The sequence below is a fragment of the Pan troglodytes genome, chromosome 12 (assembly GCF_028858775.2).
Source record: "Pan troglodytes isolate AG18354 chromosome 12, NHGRI_mPanTro3-v2.0_pri, whole genome shotgun sequence".
Lineage (NCBI taxonomy): Eukaryota > Metazoa > Chordata > Mammalia > Primates > Hominidae > Pan > Pan troglodytes.
In genome coordinates this window covers 115,853,129-115,874,336 of record NC_072410.2, presented here as the reverse complement: position 1 = coordinate 115,874,336, position 21,208 = coordinate 115,853,129, and the positions used below count along the sequence as shown (strand labels likewise).

At 45.7% G+C, this 21,208-nt stretch overlaps 1 protein-coding gene across 33 annotated transcripts in view; it reads left to right on the top strand.

The window, feature by feature from the left end:
* The window catches only part of RNF144A (ring finger protein 144A), a 344,436-nt gene that overhangs the window by 73,065 nt on the left and 250,163 nt on the right, over positions 1–21,208 (top strand). For 29 of the 33 annotated variants that reach the window (XR_010149207.1, XR_010149206.1, XR_010149204.1 and 26 more), the window contains one exon: positions 6,628–6,773. The exons of 2 other annotated variants lie outside the window; for them this stretch is intronic. Coding sequence is in view for 24 of the 31 variants with exons in the window: in XM_016946468.4 (XP_016801957.1) it covers positions 6,639–6,773 (135 nt within the window). In the remaining 7 variants the exon portion in view is untranslated. Of the gene's footprint in view, positions 1–945; positions 2,138–6,627; positions 6,774–21,208 lie in introns of those variants that run through there. 2 more of the 33 variants (XM_063789331.1, XM_016946497.4) reach the window with 2 other exon arrangements.

Below are 21,208 nucleotides of genomic sequence, written 5' to 3'. Positions count from 1 at the left end.
CCAAGAAAGAGCATGGGAGCTCTCTCGTCCTCTTCTTGTAACTCCAGTCCTATTGGATTACGGTCCCACCCTTACGAGCTCATTTAACCTTAATTTAACCTTAATTCCTTCCTAAAGACTATATATATTTATACACACACACACACACACACACACACACACAGAGCTATATATATATAATATATAATATAACATATATAATATATATAGCATAGCGTATATATTATATATGATATAACATATTATATATATTGCTATGTATATATATATAGAGAGAGATTGCTACACACACACACACACACACACACATATAGATATATAGACTTCTAGATGTGCTAAATCTCCAAATATAGTCCCAATGGGGGTTTGGGCTTCTGCATACAAATTTGCCAGGGGGGTAAACTTTGGTCCATAGTTTACGCTAGGTTTCACTCACCCTTGGTGTTGCACATTCTGTGGGCTTTGACAGGTGGATAATGACATGTAATCACCATTACGCTTCATGCTGAATAGTTGCTCTCCCCTAAATATTCTCTGTGCTCTGCCCAATCATCCCTTCCTCTCCATGATCCCTGGCAACCACTGATCTTTTTATTGTCCTTATAGTTTTGTCTTTTCCAGAATGTCCTAGAGTTGGGATCATATGTGTGTAGCCTTTTCAGATTGGCTTCTTGCAGGTAGTAATATGCCTTTAAATTTCTTCCATGTCTTTTCTTGGCTTGATGACTTATTTTTTCAGTGCCGAATAATATTCCACTGCCTGGATATACCATAGTTTACCCATTCATCTACTGAAAGACAGCTTGGTTGTTTCCAAATTTTGGCAGTTATGGCTGAGCTGCTATAAGCATGCATGTGCAGGTTTTCATGTGAACATAAGTCTTCACATTAGCTGGGAAACTAGGAGTGTGATTGCTGGAAACAGTTAAGTTTTTATCATTGAGTGGGCATCATCTGCTTGGGAGGAGACAGCGTCCAAGTACTTTCCTAAAGCATCATGAAGCCATACACTTGAATAAGCCAACTCTTTTACAGCCAACTTTCTACTCAGCCACAATTCTCCAATTTCTGCTGCTGCTGACAGCTCCGTATTATGAAGATGTAGCTTTTCCCAGCCACTGCCAATCTGTACGTGCTCAAGTTAAGCCCAGGAAGCTCAGAAGCAAAACTGAAGTTGGTTTGTCTTATATCTCTACAAATCCAAAAGGCTCCATCTCATTCAGCTGATGAGGATATACAGAGGAGGTGTAGCACGGTAAATGGCTGTGTCTTAGGGCCACACAGACTGTGACTAAATAGCCCTGTATGTTTGTGCAGGTTACCCTAATCCTCTCCGAACCTTGGTTTACTCATTGGTAAAATTTGAATAATAGCAAACTATCAAAGTCTCAGAGTCATTGTGCAGAGAAATGAAGTAGTATATGCAAATGGTGAACACAATGTCTGATGTACATTTAACAGTCTCTCTGTCTCATACATACATATATACATATATATACACACACATACATATATCTCTCTCTCATAAATACATATATATATGTATATATAATTGTTGTTATAATTATGGAATAGCTGCTGTGACCACTGTCCAGAAGGCTAGAACATAGTTCCTACCCTTGAATAATGTATCATCAAGTTGGGGAGATAAATTCACACATATGTCAGACTTCGAAGGCCACACTTACCCAGAAAGACTGGTGACACGGTAGACCTCCAAAGCCACACTTACCCAGAAGAAATGGGAGTTACTATGAGAGTGTAGGCCAGGGCCTTGTAGACACGACAGCTGAGTTTTGGTATTGTTGAAGAACGGTGCACTTGGTGGGCTTCAACCCACACAGACTTGAGTGAGATGGACTTGGTTGGAAATGCTGTTGAGTGGAATGATACTGACCAGTGGTTCTTGGGCTTCATTGTGCATCACAGTCCCTGCCAGGCTCACGGAAACAGATCACTGTGCCACCCCACCCACCTCCCCAGAGTTTCTGTTTTAATGAGTCTGGGTTGGAGCCCAACCAGTTACATTCCAGCAAGTTCTCAGGTGATGCTGACGCTGGTGTTCAGAGAGCGCTGCTTGAGAAGCCTGGTGGACCACACACAGCAGAGACCCAGAGACGGGAGACAGCTGGGAGAGGTGAGAAATCAGAGGAGACGTCACACAGCACCAGGACTGATGCTGGGTGTGAAGGGTTTGTAGGGTGTGGAGAAGGAGTAAGGAAGGGAAAGGGAGTTAGGCTGCAGAGGAAACATGAGAGTGTCCCAGGCAACTGGAGGAGAGCAGGGACTTTCTGGAGGAAGGCATGAAAGTAAGAGGTGGATGATGACTGGCTGGCAGCTGCCTACCTTTCCAAGGTTTGCTTTGAAGGAGTAAAGGTGGGAAAAATAGGGGCCTACAGAGGTCCATAGCCCTGGGGCTCAGAGATGGGATAGTTTTGGTCAAATAACCACCTTGGACCTTACAGGAATCTGCCGAATCTCTCTACAGTGGACTATTTTCTCCTCCAGCTCTCTCTCATCCTTGTGTCCACGCCTCTTTCATCACAAGGCACAATCCTTAGCATGGTCTCAGTCATGCTTAATAAGTAAATTGCCTTATGCACATTTTGAATTGCTTAAATTGAATAATACTTATAATTGACCAGATGTTCCTAAAACAGTTTGCCATTTCATATGACTTGACATTCACATTAGGAAAACAAAGACTGTGCTTTCTTTTATTGTGCATTGTGATTCTCTTAGCATAATCTGATTGCAAGTTCGCAGCTGTTCACTGTTTGCAGAATCATATTAAGGCCATCCTGTGTGTAGGGAAGGTCCATGATGGGTTTAGACAATATAGACCCCTTTTTTTTCTGTAAAATATATCCTGTTGTTGTCACCGTTTGAATCACAATTTTGAGCACAACTCAGAGACTGTGTATTCTGTTGGGGAAAGAATAGTGATGTGATTCCTGGAAATGGTGCTGTGACCTGCTTCAAATCCAGCTCATGGGGCTGGCGGGGGAAGTGGGAGGTGAGGGCCATGGGCTGACCTGTGCCCAGGGCAGGGGAAGCCACTGGGGGCCAGATAGAAATCATGGTCCAGGCAGAAAGGAAGTCAGACAGATGGAACCCTGTACGCCGTGCCAGGAGGTCACAACAGAGAGGCAGTAAACAGGAAAAGGAGCCCAGATCTGAAGCTGGAAGGAGAGAGAATTGTCTTGGGAACAAGCACGATGGGGCAGGGCAGAGGTCCAGCACAGAGGCTATAACTGGCTTGTGGGGCAGGGAACTGTTCACGCGGGGTGGAGGCGGGGATTCCAGGGCCCTCTGTGGAGCAGTTAAGCTCTGCCTTTGGGTAATGCGTTCTCGGGTGATGTCCAGGCTGGGAGCATAGTGCATGGCTGACGATAAGGGAGGAGGCTTTAGGAGGTTTTGATGTTTGATTCTTCTAAAAATTTTCTCCATTGGATTGAACTTCCTAAATGACTAATTTTACCATATGATATCTCTTCCCAACAGCTTGTTTTATCCATTTTGTCTATGTAGGTAAAAGTCTAAGCTTGTTAACTTGACCTATCATAATGACTTCTACTTACCAAGCTCCTAGTATCTATATATTAGATATATTATTCTAATATATTGCTTCTTACTTCTCACTCACTCTTCCCAAGTCTACATGAGTGGTGATGGTTATACAGGCTTTACAGAGGGAAAAAACAAAACAACAAAAACAAAAATTAAGTTCACAGAAGTTAAATTTAAGTTATGTGATTTCTTCAACATCAGCATAACCAAGTGGCCAAAAAAAGGAATTTGAAGCCAGGTCTGCTTGACTGCAAAGCGTGAACTCTTTACCCTGCAACTTCCCCAACAGCCCGACACAACTTGTACCCAGTGCTTTTTCAACATTGTCAAAACACAAGCTCTCCCCAGATCTCCAGGCCAGAGCAGCCAATTGCCAGCCACTGCCCCCTTGAAACTTTTCCAGCCCTGACTGATTTCTGCAGCCTGCCCCAAGCCTCAGTGCCTGGGGTGAAGGTTTGTGATCCAATTTAGGGCCAGCTAACATTTTAAAATATAATTATCATGTTGTCCAGTGAACTTTAAGAGATGCTACTTAAAAAAATTATTAAGTATTAAAGCAGAAAAAAGATACAGAGAAATCAAAAGAAAAAAGTCACAGCCTGTCAGCCTAGGACCCAGAAAACCCCATGTAGAGATTGAAAATGATGACAGTCATAAGCATAAGCATAAAATTCAAGGTGTAGAGAAATGATCCAAATGAATATGACCCTGGGGAGGACGCCTTGATGTCTGTACCCCCTGCAGCCCCAGAAAGCCGTGTGACGCCTCCAATTATCTCACTCCTCAGGACCCACCAGCTTGAGGTCAAATCATGATGCTTGTTTAAACTATCTTGAAAGTGCTAGCCAGTCCAGAGGAATTTGTGTCAAAGAGTCCTTTTGTAACAGGGAAGACACATGTATTTTAGACTGAGTGACTTGCAGGCACCAGCTGCCCTTGGAAGAGGCCCCTCCAGCTGCGGCCCACTCCCGCTCCAGACGCTGAAGGCCTGTGCGGATTCCCAGTGCAGATCCCGGGCGGTCTTCAGTCACCCCTTCAGTTGCTTGAGCTCTGACAGTCAGGGTCTCCTCCCCGAATCTGGCTCATTTCTGCCTCTCATGTCCTTTGTCATGTGTCACTGGGCCCCATCTGCTGGGTGAGCTTTCAGGATCCTGCAGGCACTTCCTTCTGGGCCAGACGTGTCTTCTCCCTCCTGGTAGAACTCTCCCTCCATGTGGAATTCACCAGGTGGGTGAATTCTCCCTTCTCCTTCCATGTAGAATTCACCAGGTGGGTTTTCCTAACTAAATATTAGCGCAGTGACACCCAGTGAGGTGTCAGTCGTAAAACTTGAGAAAGGGATGATGTAATTTTTTTTTTTTAAGTTAGGACAGCTCCTTGACCCTGGGAATAAGCTACTCAAATGACAGTAAGTCCCACACCTACCCGTGGCGCCCAGCGGCATCGTCAAATTCCCTGTCTGCTAAGCTGTGGCTGAAGGAGACATCACAGGGGAAGGGGAGTGTATTTGTTAGGGTCCTCTAGAGGGACAGAACTAATAAGATAGATGTTTATATAAAGGGGAGTTTATTAGGTAGTATTGACTCACACGATCACAACGTGAGGTCCCACAGTAGGCCATCTGCAAGCTGAGGAGCAAGGAAGCCAGTCCAAGTCCCAAAATCTCAGAGGTAGGGAACTGACAGTGCAGCCCTCAGTCTGTGGTCGAAGGGCCAGGAGTCCCAAAGCTGAAGAACTTGGAGTCCGATGTTCGAGGGCAGAAAGCCCAGCACAGGAGAACGACAGAGGCCAGAAGATTCAGCCAGTCTAGTCTTTCCACGTTTTTCTGCCTGCTTTTTATTCTGGCTTTGCTGGCAGCTGATTAGATGGTGCCTACCCTGGCTGAGGGTGGGTCGGCCTCTCCCAGTCCACTGACTCAAATGTTAATCTCCTTTGGCAGTACCCTCACAGTCACACCAGGAACAATACTTTGCATCCTTCAATCCAATCAAGTTGGCACTCAGTGTTAACCACCACAGGGAGGAAGGGATTTTCCTGAGCACTTGCTGTGTGCGGCCGACCCTTTATGTGATCTCCCTTCATCCTCAGAACACCTCTGTGAGAGGGGATTATCAGTCCCCTCATGTGGATGAGCCAGCTGAGGCTGAGAGTGGTTAGGGAACTGTTTTGGGCAGTTCTGTGTGATCACAAAGCATAGCAATGGTTCTGCCCTTCCATGTGGCCCTTGTGCCTTGTCTTCTGGTGAAAGATGCTACGACATTTCTTCCTTCTGTTGGATGTCTACCTTCTTTCCAGCTACCCTGAAAACTCAAGCCTCACCACCCCCACCAAGCCCTTCTGCTCTGACCCTTCCACCCAGGCTTGTCCTCATATTCGCCACGTCTTTAACACTGGAGAACAGTTAAATCCAAGCAATATGTATTTTAGCAAAAGCTTCTCTTCCAAGATGGCTAAGGTTTTGCCCCCCTGGTTTAGGAGCCTGGTTGGCAGGTATCTTATTAAAATGCACATCAGTGGGAGGGAGGGAAGGATGGGTGTGTGGGTGAGTTGTTTGCCGTTTTGAGGGCAGACTTGAAAGTTACTACCAGAATGGTAAGGGAGCCACTCACAGACCCAAGGCAGGCACCCCTGGTTAAAATTTCTCAGAGCTTGGCAGGCCGAGGTGGGCGGATCATGAGGTCAGGAGATCGAGACCATCCTGGCTAACATGGTGAAACCCCATCTCTACTAAAAATACAAAAAATTAGCCTGGCGTGGTGGCAGTTGCCTATAGTCCCAGCTACTCAGGAGGCTGAGGCAAGAGAATCACTTGAACCCATGAGGCGGAGGTTGCAGTGAGCTAGATCGCACCACTGTACTCCAACCTGGACGACAGAGCGAGACTCCATCTCAAAAAAAAAAACAAAAAAATTCTCAGAGCATCCAAATGCTCTAGGCTCCATCAGCAGTCAGTTGGCCACCTCCCTGGGTCCCAGCTACAGCCAGGAGAACCCTGCCACGGAGCAGGTGGATGCCAGGGGTGGGGAGGTCTGACCTTCCGTGCTTCTCTCGTTTCAGACTGTTCTGCGATGACCACAGCAAGGTACCGGCCCACCTGGGACCTGGCCCTCGACCCGCTGGTGTCTTGCAAGCTCTGTCTTGGGGAGTACCCAGTGGAGCAGATGACAACCATAGCCCAGTGCCAATGCATCTTCTGTACTCTGGTTGGTCTTTTTGGATAAAATATATGTTACAGTGATTTTAGGATGAGCTTTTTGCTTTCATTTGCAGAGACACTAGGCAAACCTTTGGACTACATTTTGCCTGACAGTGGAGTCTTCTTGTTGAGGCCTTCACACAGTTCTTGGAAGAATTATTCTGTTAGTCAGGCAGGCTCCCAGAGTGGAAGATTTCCGTTACAGTTGCTTGTGGTGCAAAAGCAATCGGTTAAACAGAATTTTAGAAGCTCGTGATAACAATTCACAAAACTTATCATAGCGCATGTTCTCCTTGCTACACAGCAAAAGCTTCCACACCTTATATCAAATGTATTTTAATAGTCACATGTCTGAGGTTACGGCAGTGCTAACCTAGTGATTGTGTGTAGCTAGAATATTCAGTCCTCAGTGTCATCTTTCACTGGCTTAGTGCTAAACTAGAATATAGATATTTTAAAATCACATTTAATATTTGTTATGATGTAGCCAACATTCTTTTGGGGCCAGATGATCCTTCGGGGCTTAATGAATATGGGGACTTCTAAGTCAAGAATCTGGGGTTTGGGTCAAACTCAAATCCCAAATTTTATCTATCGGAAAAGATAAATGAGTGTGTGAGGTTTACTTTTAGTTAATCTCATTGAATTTTACTTGTTTTTTCTGTCCATTCAAGGAATGAAAAAAGAAAATGAGTGCATAGAAGCCGGAAGTAGGACGGTAGTTTCCTGGGGTCTGCAGGGAATGGGGAGATGTAGGTCAAAGGGTATGAAGTTGCAGTTATACAGGTTGAATAAGTTCTAGAGACCTAATGTACAGCATGATAATTATAGTTAATCATACTGTTATGTATACTTGAAATTTTCTGTGAGGATAGATCTTAAGTATTCTCACCACACACACGCAAATTGGTAACTCTGTGAGATGATGGATATTTAATTAGCTTGATGGATTTATGATGTATACACGTATACAAAAAATGAATATCAAAACTTCACATTGTTCACTTGAAGTATAAAATGGACAGTCTTTATCAATTATAACTGAAAAAAGCTGAAAAATAAAACACAATATTTATCATTTTAAAAAGTACAGAAAAGAAAAATGAAAAACTGTCTTCAAAAAAAAAAAAAGTCGCTTCTGAATTTAACTGCTGTTGTATGTGGATGGTGTAGACGGCTTCCCTGTGGGTTTTTCAAATGCCTGGATTATAATCTGTCACTCGAACAGTCTCTCCCACCCTGTACACTGATGCATTCATCTTTCTTGCATAGCTTTCAGACTGTATTTCATTTGCACCTCATGATGTCCTTGGTATGTAGGCACAGCAAATATTTTATCTTTGTTTTATAGATAAGGAGAGGGAGCTTTACAAACATTTACATCTATGTCTTCTGTTTCTTGTTTATGCTAGATTCAGCCTTTCTTAAGGGCAGAAGGATTTCTGGCCCATTCTGTATCCACCTAGCACCTAGTTTAGTGCAGGACCGAGAAGAGCTAATCAGTAAAATCTCACAGATTGAAATGAAGTGTATTGATCTCAATACTGTAGTTGCCATCCAAGAAATGTGCCTCATTAAAGCACCAGGAAGACAGCTCCAACCTAGAGGAAAGGAAGTTGCTTTTGACATTGTTCTGAGATGGAGAAGGATAGGAGGGAGATTGATCTCCATCCTGTTAACACTGTGAATGGGGCTTATTGTCATTTCTAGATGAGTTAGGATGGTGGAACCCCTCAAGATGGATTCAATAACTAGCCTTACGCAAAATCACCTCCTCTTACTTGAAAGGACATCTTCCCAACTGATCGAATGGCTCCCCATCTGCCAAAAATGCCTTGTGGGGGGTGGGGGCGGGGGGCATTTGCAGTCTCTGCAGTCGCCTGCCTGCTGTCAGAGGCCAGAGCTTGTGTTCTTACCCTTGAAATAGTTCATTCTCCCTGGCTTTTTTGCTGAGGCCTTCATTTTTGTTATTGTTGTCTTAGTTTTCTATTTCTAGAGAATTGTAGTAAAAACAAATAAGCCACTCAAATTGAGACCAAAAGCCTAACCAAAGTCAGTGGATGTGAAGGAAGAAGCTAGCACTGTGTTCTCCGAAAGAGGCTGCTGGAAACACCAAAAAAACAGTGACACTGTGGTGATTTTTTTTCACAACTATTTACCAAAATTTAAAATGTTGAAAACAGTTCCACCTCTGTCCGTAGCTCACTGTAGCGTGAAGAGAAGGAAGCACCTGTGTGTTGAAGATTCAGAAGGGAGGAGGTGTCGGGGTGCCCTGGTCGCTTTGGTGGCGCCTTCCCCTCTGTGTGGGCTGCAGGTCGCCCCAAGCTGGGGGCAGGCCATGGGGAGGAGCCCTGAGTCTGTGGCCAGAGGAGTTGCAACTGTCCTTTTCTGGGGGGTGCAGACATGGGAAGGAAGAAAATTGTCTAAGACTAAAAGGAGGCACTCTTAAAGAAACAGTTATTACAAAATTACAGTTGAGTGCTGAAGTAACTTTATCTCAAGGAGTCCGGGGCTAGAGGGAAAAGCATGGCATTTGGAGTCAGGTGTCCTGGAGCTGAAATGCCAGCTCTATTTCTGCCCTGAGCAGGCCTCATTTACCCCATCTGTATAATGGAGATAAAAATAGTTTACCTCAAAGTTCAAGTGGAAGAACATGTGTGAAGTCATGTGGTAGGCAGTCAGCAGGCCTAGTTCTTTCACATTTTGCTTCTAAGTTTGGGTTTAGAACTGCAGGAATAAAAACAGAGTTTGGGCAGCTCTCCCTAAATGTCTTCTGAAGAACATTTATCTCAAGAGATGGACTCAGAAATGATTTGTGTGGTTCAGTGGGTTTGCTAATGACGGACACCGCATCCTTGTCCACACCCCCCACTACCAAGGCATCCCAGGTGCCCAAGAGCAGGAGGAATGTACCGAGACATCCACAGCCAGAGACATACTGTCCACTTACCTGTGTTCCTTCAATGTATTTCAGTGTGAAAGGGACTGGCCTAGCAATTGCTAATATGGCACTCCCCTGAAGCAGGTTCTCCGGGGCTTTCCTTGCTTGCAGGGTGCCTGGTGGATTCTTCGTGATTCTCTGGAGGTCACAAGAGCCTGTGCACATGTTCCAGGTGCTGTGCTAGGCCTTGGGAGCTTGGGGATGATGAGAGCTACCAGATATCTTAAATTGTTCCATTTGGATTAGTGTGAAGTCTAACTTTAGAAGGTCAAATGTAAAGCTGAACATTTGTGTGCAAAATAGTGACATGTAAGTCTAACCAACAAATTCTGTGCTGGAGCACTGGCCAGAGAGAAAGGATTGTGGACACGTATTTTGAAATCAGGCTGCCGTTACCCACCATGAGGGCCAATCCCATGTTCGTTTTGTCAATCAGAGATGCAACCTGTGGGTAGAGTGACCTGGGAAATTCCTTATGGGCTGAAATCTAAAATGTAGAAGATGTTTTAACTTAAAATGGGACGTATTAGAGCTATTTAGGTCTGTCTTATACTTGTGGCATTTGACAGTTACACTGAGAATGTTAATATGGTGTTATTGCTGGCAGAGTTGTTTCCATTCAGACAGCTGCTAGAACTAGAGATGATAGTCTTATCCCAAAGGTGGGAACACGTGAAGCTCAAAGGGAGGTGCTGTGGTCCCATCCCAAGACACAGGTCCCTAGTTATCTGGGAAGGTAGAAATGTCTACATTTCTATTAGTTCTTAAAAAAAACAGTCTAGTGAAAGTTATTTTTTAATGATGACAAGATTGAATAAGCCAAATAAAACATACATATACACATATATTATATATATATAATGTTTATATATATATATAATTTTTTTTTTGCTTTCAGTTAGAATTAAATCTATTTTTATATCAGCAATTTATTGGCAATTAGGAATTTTGCCATTAGAACCCAGATGACAGGATTTTGATATATAACCATAGAAAGTTGTTACTTAAAAATGTAACATTTGGCCAGGCACAGTGGCTCATGTCTGTAATCCCAGCACTTTGGGAGGCTGAGGCGGGTGGATCACCTGAGGTCAGGAGTTCGACATCAGCCTGGCCAACATGTTGAAACCCCGTCTCTACTAAAAATACAAAAAGTTTCTGGGCGTGGTGGCGTGTGCCTGTAATCCCAGCTACTCAGGAGGCTGAGGCAGGAGAATCATTTGAACCCGGGAGGTGGAGGTTGCAGTGAGCTGAGATCACGCCATTGCACTCCAGCCTGGGCAACAAAAGAAACTCCATCTCAATAAATAAATAAACAAACAAAAGTGAAACTCCATCTCAATAAATAAAATAAAATAAAATAAAAATAAATAAAAAAATAAAAGTGTAACTTTTTGCCCTGGCACAGTGTCTCCTGCCTGTAATCCCAGCATTTTGGGAGGCCGAGGTGGGAGGACTGTTTGAGCTCAGGAGTTTGAGACAATCCTGGGCAACATAGTGAGACCTTGTCTCTACAAAAAATAAAAAAATTAGCTGGGCGTGGTGGCAGACACCTGTGGCCCCAGCTACTCAGGAAGCTGAGGCAGGAAGATTGCTTGAGCCCAGGAGGTCGAGGCCGCAGTGAGCCATGATTACACCACTGCACTCCAGCCTGGGCAGCAGAGCAGGACCCTGTCTCAAAAACAAAACAAAACAAAAACGTAACGTTTAATAGACAGAATCTTTCCCATGCAATGCATAACTATAATAAAAGTGACTCTTAGTGGTTGAAATAAAAAGTCAGAACTAGATGGTTGGTTGAGTTGCGTGACTGAACATTGCTGTGGGATATAGGTTCAGATCTCTGTTCTGCCTCTACTACCTGCTAACTGTGTGATTCTTAGCAAGCATCCTAACTTCTCTGAGCCTTGGTTTATTCATCTCTAAAATATGATCAACCTCATGAACAAATTAAATGGGGCAATGGGTATAAAGTATTGAGCAGTAGCATGCCTGGTGATAAGTAATACAGTATTATTTCCTTTTTTTCCTATATATTTGCAAGATCATTCACCTGGTATGCTGCAGAAAAGCTACGTGTAAACCCTAAGCTTCTGATTATGTAACACATTAGGAAATAAGTGGCATTTCCTCACCTAGAAATTAAGCTGATTTGGGGCATGGTCTTCCTTTGCACGTCTTTATGTCCCTGTTAGCTTTGCATTACGTGTACTGCGCATAGTGGGTGCTTTTTTGTGCACGTAGCGGATATTTATTTAATTTTTCAAACATTTTTGAACACCTGGCTTGTGCCAGATGCCCTGGATACGTAGGTAAGACATAATCCCTGCCCCCTCTGATCCCTCGCTCAGCAGGAGATGCAGGTGTGGGCTGCGATCATTTGGGGCTTGAAGGGCTATATTTGCAGTGTGGATAGTGGGTTACAGCACAGAGAGAACAGTGAATTCTGCCAGAAGTACTCAGGAAGGCTTCAGGGGCATTTGAACTATTTCCTTGAGAAAGCATGAACGGATAGAGCCACCACGGTGGGACCAGCGAAGGAAAGAGGGTGTTGGGGCATGATGGGTCCAGATTGAGAGGACTTTGCTAAGGTTTCTACTAGTCTAAAGCTCAGCAGAGACATACAGTCATGCGCCTCATCACCTTGTTTTGCTAATGATAGACCACATATATAATGGTGGTCCCATAAGATTACAGCAGCTGAAAAATGCATTCTGCCTAGTATTGACTATTCTGTACTTTTTTATCGTTATTTTAGAGTGTACTACTACTTATGAAAAAATAAGAGAGGTGTGGAACAGCCTGAGGCAGGTCCTTTAGGAGGCATCAGAAGAAGGCATTGTTGTTAATCTCATAGGAGATGACAGCTCCATGGTGTTACTGCCCCTGAAGAACTTCTAGTGAGAGAAGATGTGGAGGTGGAAGCCAGTGACATGGATGATCCTGACCCTGTGTAGGTCTAGGCTAATGTGTTTGTGTCTTAGTTTTTAACAAAAAAAGTTTAAAAAAAATAAAAAAATTTACAAATAGAGTAAAGCTTACAGAATAAGGATATTAAATACATATATATACACACATATATTTGTACTATGTATATATTTGTACGTATATATACACATATATATATTTGTACAGCTGTGTTCGTATTTTAGGCTAAATGTTATGAGAATAAAAAAGTTGAGAAAATGAAAAAGTTTACAAAGTAAAAAAGTTACAGGAAGCTAAGGTTAACTTATGGAAGAATGGAGTTTTTATCTGAATTGAGTGTAGCTGAAGTATAGAGTGTTTATAAAGTCTGTAGCAGCAGTAACGGCTGGGCCTTCACATTCGCTCACCACTCACTCACTCACCTGGAGTAGCTCCCAGTCCTGTGAGCTCTATTCATGGTAAGCGCCCTGTCTAAGTATATGATTTTTTACATCTTTTATAGCATATTTTAAACCTCTTCTATGTTTAGAAATTTAGATGTGCAAATACTTAGTATTGTAGTTAATATGCGAAAATACTTGTAATTGCCTACGGTATTCAGTACAGTGGCACAGAACCCTGTACAGGTTTGTAGCCCAGAGCAATAGGCTGTGCCAGCTAGCCTAGGTGTGTAGTAGGCTATGCCACCTAGGTATATGTTACTACATTCTATGTTTGCACAGTGACAGAATCATCTAAGGATACATTGTTCAGAATGTATTCTCTTCTTGGACAACTCATGACTGTAACTGGCAAGGACTAGAGGGCTCCAGACTAGCTGTATGTGAGCAAAGCCTGCGAGAGGGCAGCATGCTTTGCCACCTGCCATGTGGCCACTCTGGGCCTTCCTTGGGTTATCAAGGTTGGGATCTAAAGGGGGCATGCATTTTCTTATGATCCCCACTTTTCTGCACGCTTTGTTTCCATTAGTAGCCATTGTTTGGCTATTGTGTGGGGACGACAAGTTATGGTAGAGCAGGCAATCAATTGGAAAACCATGAGTGTCGCTGGTTCTCAGATTAGCTCCCAAACTAATGAATGGGGAACCTTGGGCAAGTCCTTTAACCTCCCTCTGTCCTCTTGCTTTCTCATCTCTGAAAGAAAGGTGGGACTCTTTGGTCTCTGAACTGTGAGTTACATGGACTTTGTCACTTGCTGTCCCACTGCCACTGCCTTTGCATGTGCACTCAGATTCTTCCTGCGGCCTGTGTGGACCCCACAACTCTATGCAGCTCAAACCAAGCAGAGGCCTCTTTTGCTTTCATCTCCATCCAGGGTCTCCTCACTGTGGTAGCAAAATGGTGGTGGCTGCAGATGTCACTTACTCCCCTGTCCATAAGTGGGGAAAGAGAAGGTCTCTTTCAGTAACTCCTGTAGATAAAACAGAGACTTCCTTTCCCAGCAAATAACCTTCCAGCTCTATTGGCTGCACCACCCTATCTGATCCTATTTCTGGGTCCTTAAGATGGGATCTAGTAACTGGCTTCTAAGCCCGACTCTAGGGTCCAGTCCACCAGATCAGATGGCCAAGATGGGCAGAGGAATTTCCTGAAAGAAGTTCAGGGTGTCCCTTCCAAGAGGGCAAACCTGCGACTCCATTCTTGATTTGAAACTTATCCTGTACGGGAAGGGCCTTCCTGAATGAAAATGCCTGACATCATCTGGTCCCTGCCTTTTCTTTTGCCTTTTTCTGCCTTTTTCCCCAGCTTCCTAGCTCCATTGCAGATGCTCCTCCCCATTTCTCAATTTCCCACACTGAGCCATCCTAAACTACAGGACTTCGATGTTTCTCAGCTCTTCAAACATGTGGGGCTTAAACTTACAATAGCATTTCACATACTGTGTGGCGGTTGTGTTCACTGATCTATAACTTCCTCTAAAGGAGCTTTTGAAGAGAAGGGGTTTTCTTATGTTCTGCTTTTTCATAAATGTTGGCACATAATGGCCCTCCAAAAAAAATGTTGATGCTCACACATTACATACTTGAGTTCCAAGTGGCTTACGGCAGGTAAGAGTGAGGTGGTTCTCTTTCTAGTCATATTTTTACAATTATAACTGCTGTTGCTATGGTTTCATCTCTGCATTTTCTGTGAGATGTATCTAAGAAATCATAGGGTCGTCAGATTAAGAAGAAACTAAATATATCTTACACTGTGATATTGGCCTGCCCTGGTAAGAGTGAATGGTGGGAAATAGTTTTCAAAGTGTTCTTCAGCTGAAGGTCCCTCTGTTCAAATGAAAGTCTACATGAAAGCCTAGTATATGCAGAATGGTTGAAGCCAAGCTTGCTCTTTCAGTATGGAGTTTAGGCACTAGGAGGCTGTCTGATCATGTCTGCTCTGCAGGCTGGTTCCTGGGGTTCCGAGGACCGTCGGTGGGCTTCCCAGGCCTCTCTTCTGGGGTCTGAGAGGTTCAGAGATGCGTGAATCCAGCCATCAGAGTTGCCTCTCCTAAGCAGAGGGCCTCCTTTTAGTCTTGGTTTTTCGATGGGGAGAAGGCTGACTTGGAGGGTGGGATGACTTTAGGGTGCAAAGGATGAGTTCCAGGGCTGTTGCAAAGAGCGAAGCTTCCAACTGCCAAGCTGGCAGTTTCCAGCTGCCAAGATGCCTGCAAAGTAAAGAGCTGCCTCTGCAGGTCTGTTCCGTGTTCCCAGAACACAGAACGGCTTCCCGACCTCCTTTGTCTTAAGACCAGCAGCCGTACCCCTCAGATTCCCTGCTGACAACTCACAGGCTGCAGCCAGAGTTGTCTTCGTTTTTATCCATGGCTCTTAGAGTCCTTCTAAAACTTTAGCTTATTGCTTCATCTCACTTCTCATAAAAACCTGTGAAATAGGCACGATTCTCCATCTCATGAGAGGACGCTGCAGCTCAGAGACATGAAGGGGCCTGCCCTGGAGTGAGGTGCTTGCTGGAAAGCCTGACTTGGGTGCACCTGCTCCTTGCATATCTGCCACTCTTTTTTTTTTTTTTAACTTGTGGTATTGATGAACTGAAGTGCTGTTAGAGAATTGCACATACCCTAATTTACACACACATTCAAAGTGCTTTTCTCGGTGGCATCATTCCTTTAATGAAAAGCATTTTTTCCTCGTGTTGCCCCTGAAATCATGACAGCTATGTTCTGTCCCAGTCTAAAGCCCGGATCCCAACAATCTCTGTTACCCAGAATGTAGCCCAGAACCTCCATGAAGCAGAACAGCTTGACGAGGGTCTGGAGTTGTCGGAGTTCCTGCACATTAATCTTGGCAGAGGACTTCACTCAGAGCCCAGGGATGCTGTAGTTATAACTTTTTCTAACTTGATGTGTATTTTTCCTAATCAAGAGTATGAAAAACTAAAATGCAGAGGATGAACAATTCTCTACACAGTTAACAAGAAATGACAGTTTGTAACCTGACGACACAGGATAAGTGGCAAGCCAGAAGATCTCAGCCTGTGCTGCAAAATGCTCCTGGGACACTGACACGTGTGTCACCAGGACCTGTGTTTTGGGAAGGGACACCCGCCTCCTCAATGTCAGGGCAGGAGAGGGTAAGGGCCCTGTGACTCCTGCCTCCGATGCCCATACTGGCCTCAGAGGAGAGTTGTGGCCCCGCTACCCCAACCCTTGCTGGTCTTCACAGGTGGGTCCTGGTACCCCAACCCCGAGCCCCTTCACTGCCTCCCTCCCTCACTGGGACCTCTGGGACCAGGCTGGCAGCCACTGTCCTCTCTCCATGGCCACCTCCCCAAAGCCTCCCATCCTCCCTTCCCTGTCCATGGCCTGCCATTCCAACAGTATTCTCTGAAATAGACACTCAGTCTATTTAAGTGGGGCTCCTTACCTTCTTCCACCCTCTGACATTGAGGAGGTAGGTGTCCCTTCCCAAAACACAGGTCCTGGTGACAAGCATGGGCCTATACCTTGAAGCAGGCTGTCTCTGCACTAGAAATTTGATGTCTATTAAGGGTCCATGAGAAAATGCCGATTCCTGATAGTGGCTTTGCTCAGAAAGTGAGCCAAGGGATGAAGGGCCACTCTGGAAGCCTTTGCACACCCTGCCCTAGTTAAGGTCAGAGAGTGCCTTCCCACCCCCTCAGAACCCTGCCCCTTCCTACCTGGCAAGGATCCTTGGGATCTACTTCCTCTCCCCATTTTGTGGATTTGACTCTTCACCCCAAAACCCTCCTCAGTGCTTTCTTCCAGGAGGCCTGTCTAGGACCGACAGCAGGTAGCGTCCTCAACCCTGCCCCAATGTCAGCAGGATCCCTATCAGTCTCCCCAGCCCTTTCTTATACAATGGGTAAAGAGCAAACAAATAAAACTTTTGGTTTCATGATGGGATGGAATGATCTTCAGTTGTCTGGAAAATTCAGATCTTCCCAACAGAGGCTGAATTAAGAAAGTGTCACACGATTACAACTTAACCCTCTGCTGTTAGACATTCTGAGTATTTGCACGCCTACTCACATTGTCTCACACTCAGCCTCTCAAGCGCGTCTGTGCATGTGTCCCCTTCTGTCCAGGTCTTAAATTCGCACACACTCGATTTCACAGACACACTCATTTCACCTCCATTAAGAGTCTGACCCAGGGATCTTCCTGCCTCAGCTTTTAACCACCCTCAACGTAGTACACTTGCCAAGCCACAATATGCCTTTCACCCAATGTCACAGCCGTGGTGTGGAGTACATATATATTTGTTGAAGTGACAGGCCGAGTCCCTGCCTGTTCCTGCCTCTGATGTTGGTGCTGTTTGTGTGCACACCCTGCTACCACCCTGCCTCTGTTCTGTTCCCCTGGGAGGTCTTCGTGATGAAGCCGTGGCTGGGTGAAATACGCATTTTTGCTCCTCTGTGAATCCGGGTTTTCATATTGAACAGATAGAACAAACGGGCCGCGCTGCCCACACTACCGCTTCTCTTGCAGCTTGTTTGGAAGCTGAGGCTGCAGGAGCGAGCTCCTTGGTAAGGAGGGAACATGCATTCTCTCGGAGGTCTTCCCTCTCCGCCAGCCCAGCACTGCCTCCAGAGGTGAGGGGAAGGCAGCTGGACAGTTCACTAGTCCCTGTGGTATAGTGGAAAGCACAGTCTCCACGTCAGTGTCTTCCCCTTGTGGTTGACGAGGGGGAGGAAAAGCCCAGTGGCGTCCCTAGAGAGCCAGATCTTCCTGGCTGTCACCCCCATCTCACCCTGTCTCTGGCTTCCCGGGCTCAGTCTTCAGATCCTATCACTGCCTCTTTGGCTGCCGCCCAGACCTCAGGACAGGCAACTGTGAGAACAAAGAGCGGCCTTCCTCCTTTTTGGCAGCGGGTGCGTGGTCACATGTGTAGGCCTCCTCGGGAATGTCCAGCTTCTGGTGGCTTTTGTAGACCGCAGCGTAGCTGCAGGCCCGGCTGCAGGTTGTGCCCAGTCCCTTACCCTCCAGCTGTCCCCTCACAAACACTTCCCCGAAGCCCTGCTGACACAGTGCCCTGATTAAGAACCGCAGGCCTGACCGGTCACACTGGCCTCCCTGCCCCGAGTGGGTTCTTATAAAGCAGCCGTGGATGACACAGGCCCCCTCCCGACACGGTGCACTCTCCACTGCCTGCAGGACTGAGCCCTGCCGCTCCACTCAGCACTGCTGCTGCCTCCTGGCCTACTGCACCCCATGCTTCCCTGTCCCCCTGGGCCAGATGCTGTTCCTGAGCACACCCCTTCTGGTGGAGCCTGCTTCCCTTTCTCCTGACTGCTGTTTGTCTTGGACAAACTCAACACTGGAAGGGGCGGTCTCTTCCTCGTATAAGGAGATGGAATAAACAGCCTCCGCATCCAGTCCTGCTGTCGTGCCTTGCTCCTGAGACCTCTGAATGGCCAGGGAGCCAGGGCTCTGGGCATCCTCCTGGCCTCCACCCCAGGTCCCTGCATGCCACCCCACAAAAGCAGGTGCTCAGTGCTAGCTGCTGAATGGACTTGAGAATCCCAGATAAGTGACAGGCTTGCTACTGCTAACTTCCCACCTGGAGTTCTTGAAAGAGAGCGTTTAACACAAAATCATTCCGTCCACATCTTCACTGAGCATCTATAGTCACCAGCCACCGTGTAAGGGCCGCATAGGACCACAGAGGCATTACCCCTGGCCTTATCTACACTGCAGGAGATGAGGCGTGCACTCACCCTCCACATGGGCGACAGGGGGCCCATACACAGCATGCGGGCTGGAAGACTCTGATGATGGAAATTGTGCATAGGTAGAATGAGGTTAAGTAGGTGGAGGATACTGAAGGGGTAAGAAGAACTAGTATTTGCCGGGGCCTTACTTTATATAGGGCAAAATCCACCCTTCCAGCAAGGATGCCACCTGCAAAGCAGGATCATCTTGTTCTGTAGCTGAAGGGACTTAGTCTTAGATAGCTTAGGAAAAAGGTAATGCAGGGGAGCAGCACGCCGATCGTGACCTGAAGCAGCTGACTGTGAGCCTGCCTGCCTCCTGCACACCACCCAAGGCTGTGGTGAGAGCACAGGAGGCGGCGGGTTTAAAGGCTCGACAGAAGCGAGAACTCGTATAGATGGGAGCATTTATTTTACGCATGAAGTCTGGGGCTTTTTTTTTTTTTTCAAGAACCTTATAAAAACAAACTTTATAATTTGAACTCTTCAGCTTGTGAGTGAAGTCACAGTCCTACATCCTTGAGGAAAGTGATCCTTGCCAGAACATGTACTGTGCAGCTTGCTGGGCAGTTTGCTGCAGGTTCCCAGGGCCACCCAGTGAGAGTTGCCAGGGGGATTCCCGTGAGGCTGTCCTCAGAAGGGAAGGCTGTGCAGGGGGTCGTGCCTCCAGCCTCCTTAACCACAGCCCTTCAGCCTGTGTTGAGGACCCAGCTTGTATGGCCCTGCGGTGGTGGTGTGTAGCTAGCACACCTCTGTCTCAGGGCTCCAGCCCTCCTGCTGGGGCTCAGAGGAATGCCTGTTGCCAGGTGTCTGGCTACTCTGTGTGTGTTCTACTCATCTTTGTGTCCTTCCATTCACCCTCTATCTGCAAGGCTTTGATTCATCCCTTGCTATTTGCCAGCACTCTGTTAGGTATGGGGAATAGAAAGATAAATAATTAATAGTTCTTGTTTTCAAAGAATTCACCATCTACTAGAGGAGAAACATAAACAGATCATGGATTATTGATGGCTCTAGAAAGGCTGAGAGAAACCCTTGCGGAGCGTGTAAGCAATATTCCGGAGCACCGCTGTCTCCGGGGTACTGGAGCTGTGGAGTGATTGTCCTTCTATCTGCCAAGCTTATCCCACAGTATTAGGAAGTGCAGGCACTGGGAGACAAAGGTCCATGCTAGAGCCACATGTCTGCTAAGTGGGTGAGCTACAATTTCAAGGCAGCCTTGTGTGTGATTCCAGGGTCTTTGCTCCCAACCACTGTTCATGGGGCTCTTGCTGCTTCAATTTGGACCTGCCTGCGTGTAATGCTTGTGTTAATAAATCGTGGATCCCAGATAAGCACCTTTGAGCACAGTTTCTGGGCATTTTCTCCTGCTTTTAGGATCATCAGTAGCCAGCAGGCCTTCGTGTGAAAAAGCAGACAAAAATCAGACTTGCTGTAGTTTTAGGCGAGGCAGATATTTCTCTGTGGCCACTTCTCCTTGGCAGGAAACTTCTGACGCACCGGAGGTATATTAGCAAATCAGCAGTGCTGTCTCGTCATCAGGTTTCAAAGAGTTGGAAACCAAAGTGGAAAATGAAATTCCTGGAACATTCTGTGGCTTACCCCCCTTTCTTCCCTCTGTGTGGCTGATGCCTTTTTTCCTGCAATACCTTTGACCCTCTGGCCAACTTTTCATCTCTGGGAAGCCTTCCCTGATCCCACCCAGGTGGGACCCCTCCTCTCTACCCCTGTAGTGGCCCATTAGAGCCTCCCTGCCCCCTTGAAGTGGCCCCATGAGAGCACGGAGCACAGTGCATTGTGATGATGATCTGTGCACGCCTCTTTCCCCTACCCTGGGCTGTGCGGGTCTCGATAGCATTTGCAGCATTGCAAATGGATCATTGCATTTGCAGCAGCATGAACATGAACATACAAAGGAGAGGTTCTCGGGGTTGACTGACACTATGCCCCTTTAAAGTACATACAATTCCTTGTTCTACAAAAAAAGTTTATGAGGTAAACAGAAAGTATGTATTGAATGATTGCTTTTGAAAGAATTCTTTTTAAAAAAATAAATTTTATTGTATATATTTGAGGTTTATAACAGTATTATGGGATACATATAGATAATAAAATGGTCATATAGTGAAGCAGCTCAGCGTATTCATCATCTCTCATAGTTGCTTTTTACGGTGATGAGCACCTAAAGTCTACTCACTTAATAACAATCCCTGATATGATACAATTGTATTAAAATTAGTCCTTATGTTGTATGTTAGATCTCTAAACTGGCTCATGTAAAAGTTTTCAATTGAGGAGTAAGTATAGAAAAAATGTAAAACAGACAAACATAAAACCTCACCAGCCTTGGAATCAGCCACATGTGGGTTTGAGCCCTAGTGCTTCTACTGAGCTGTTGTT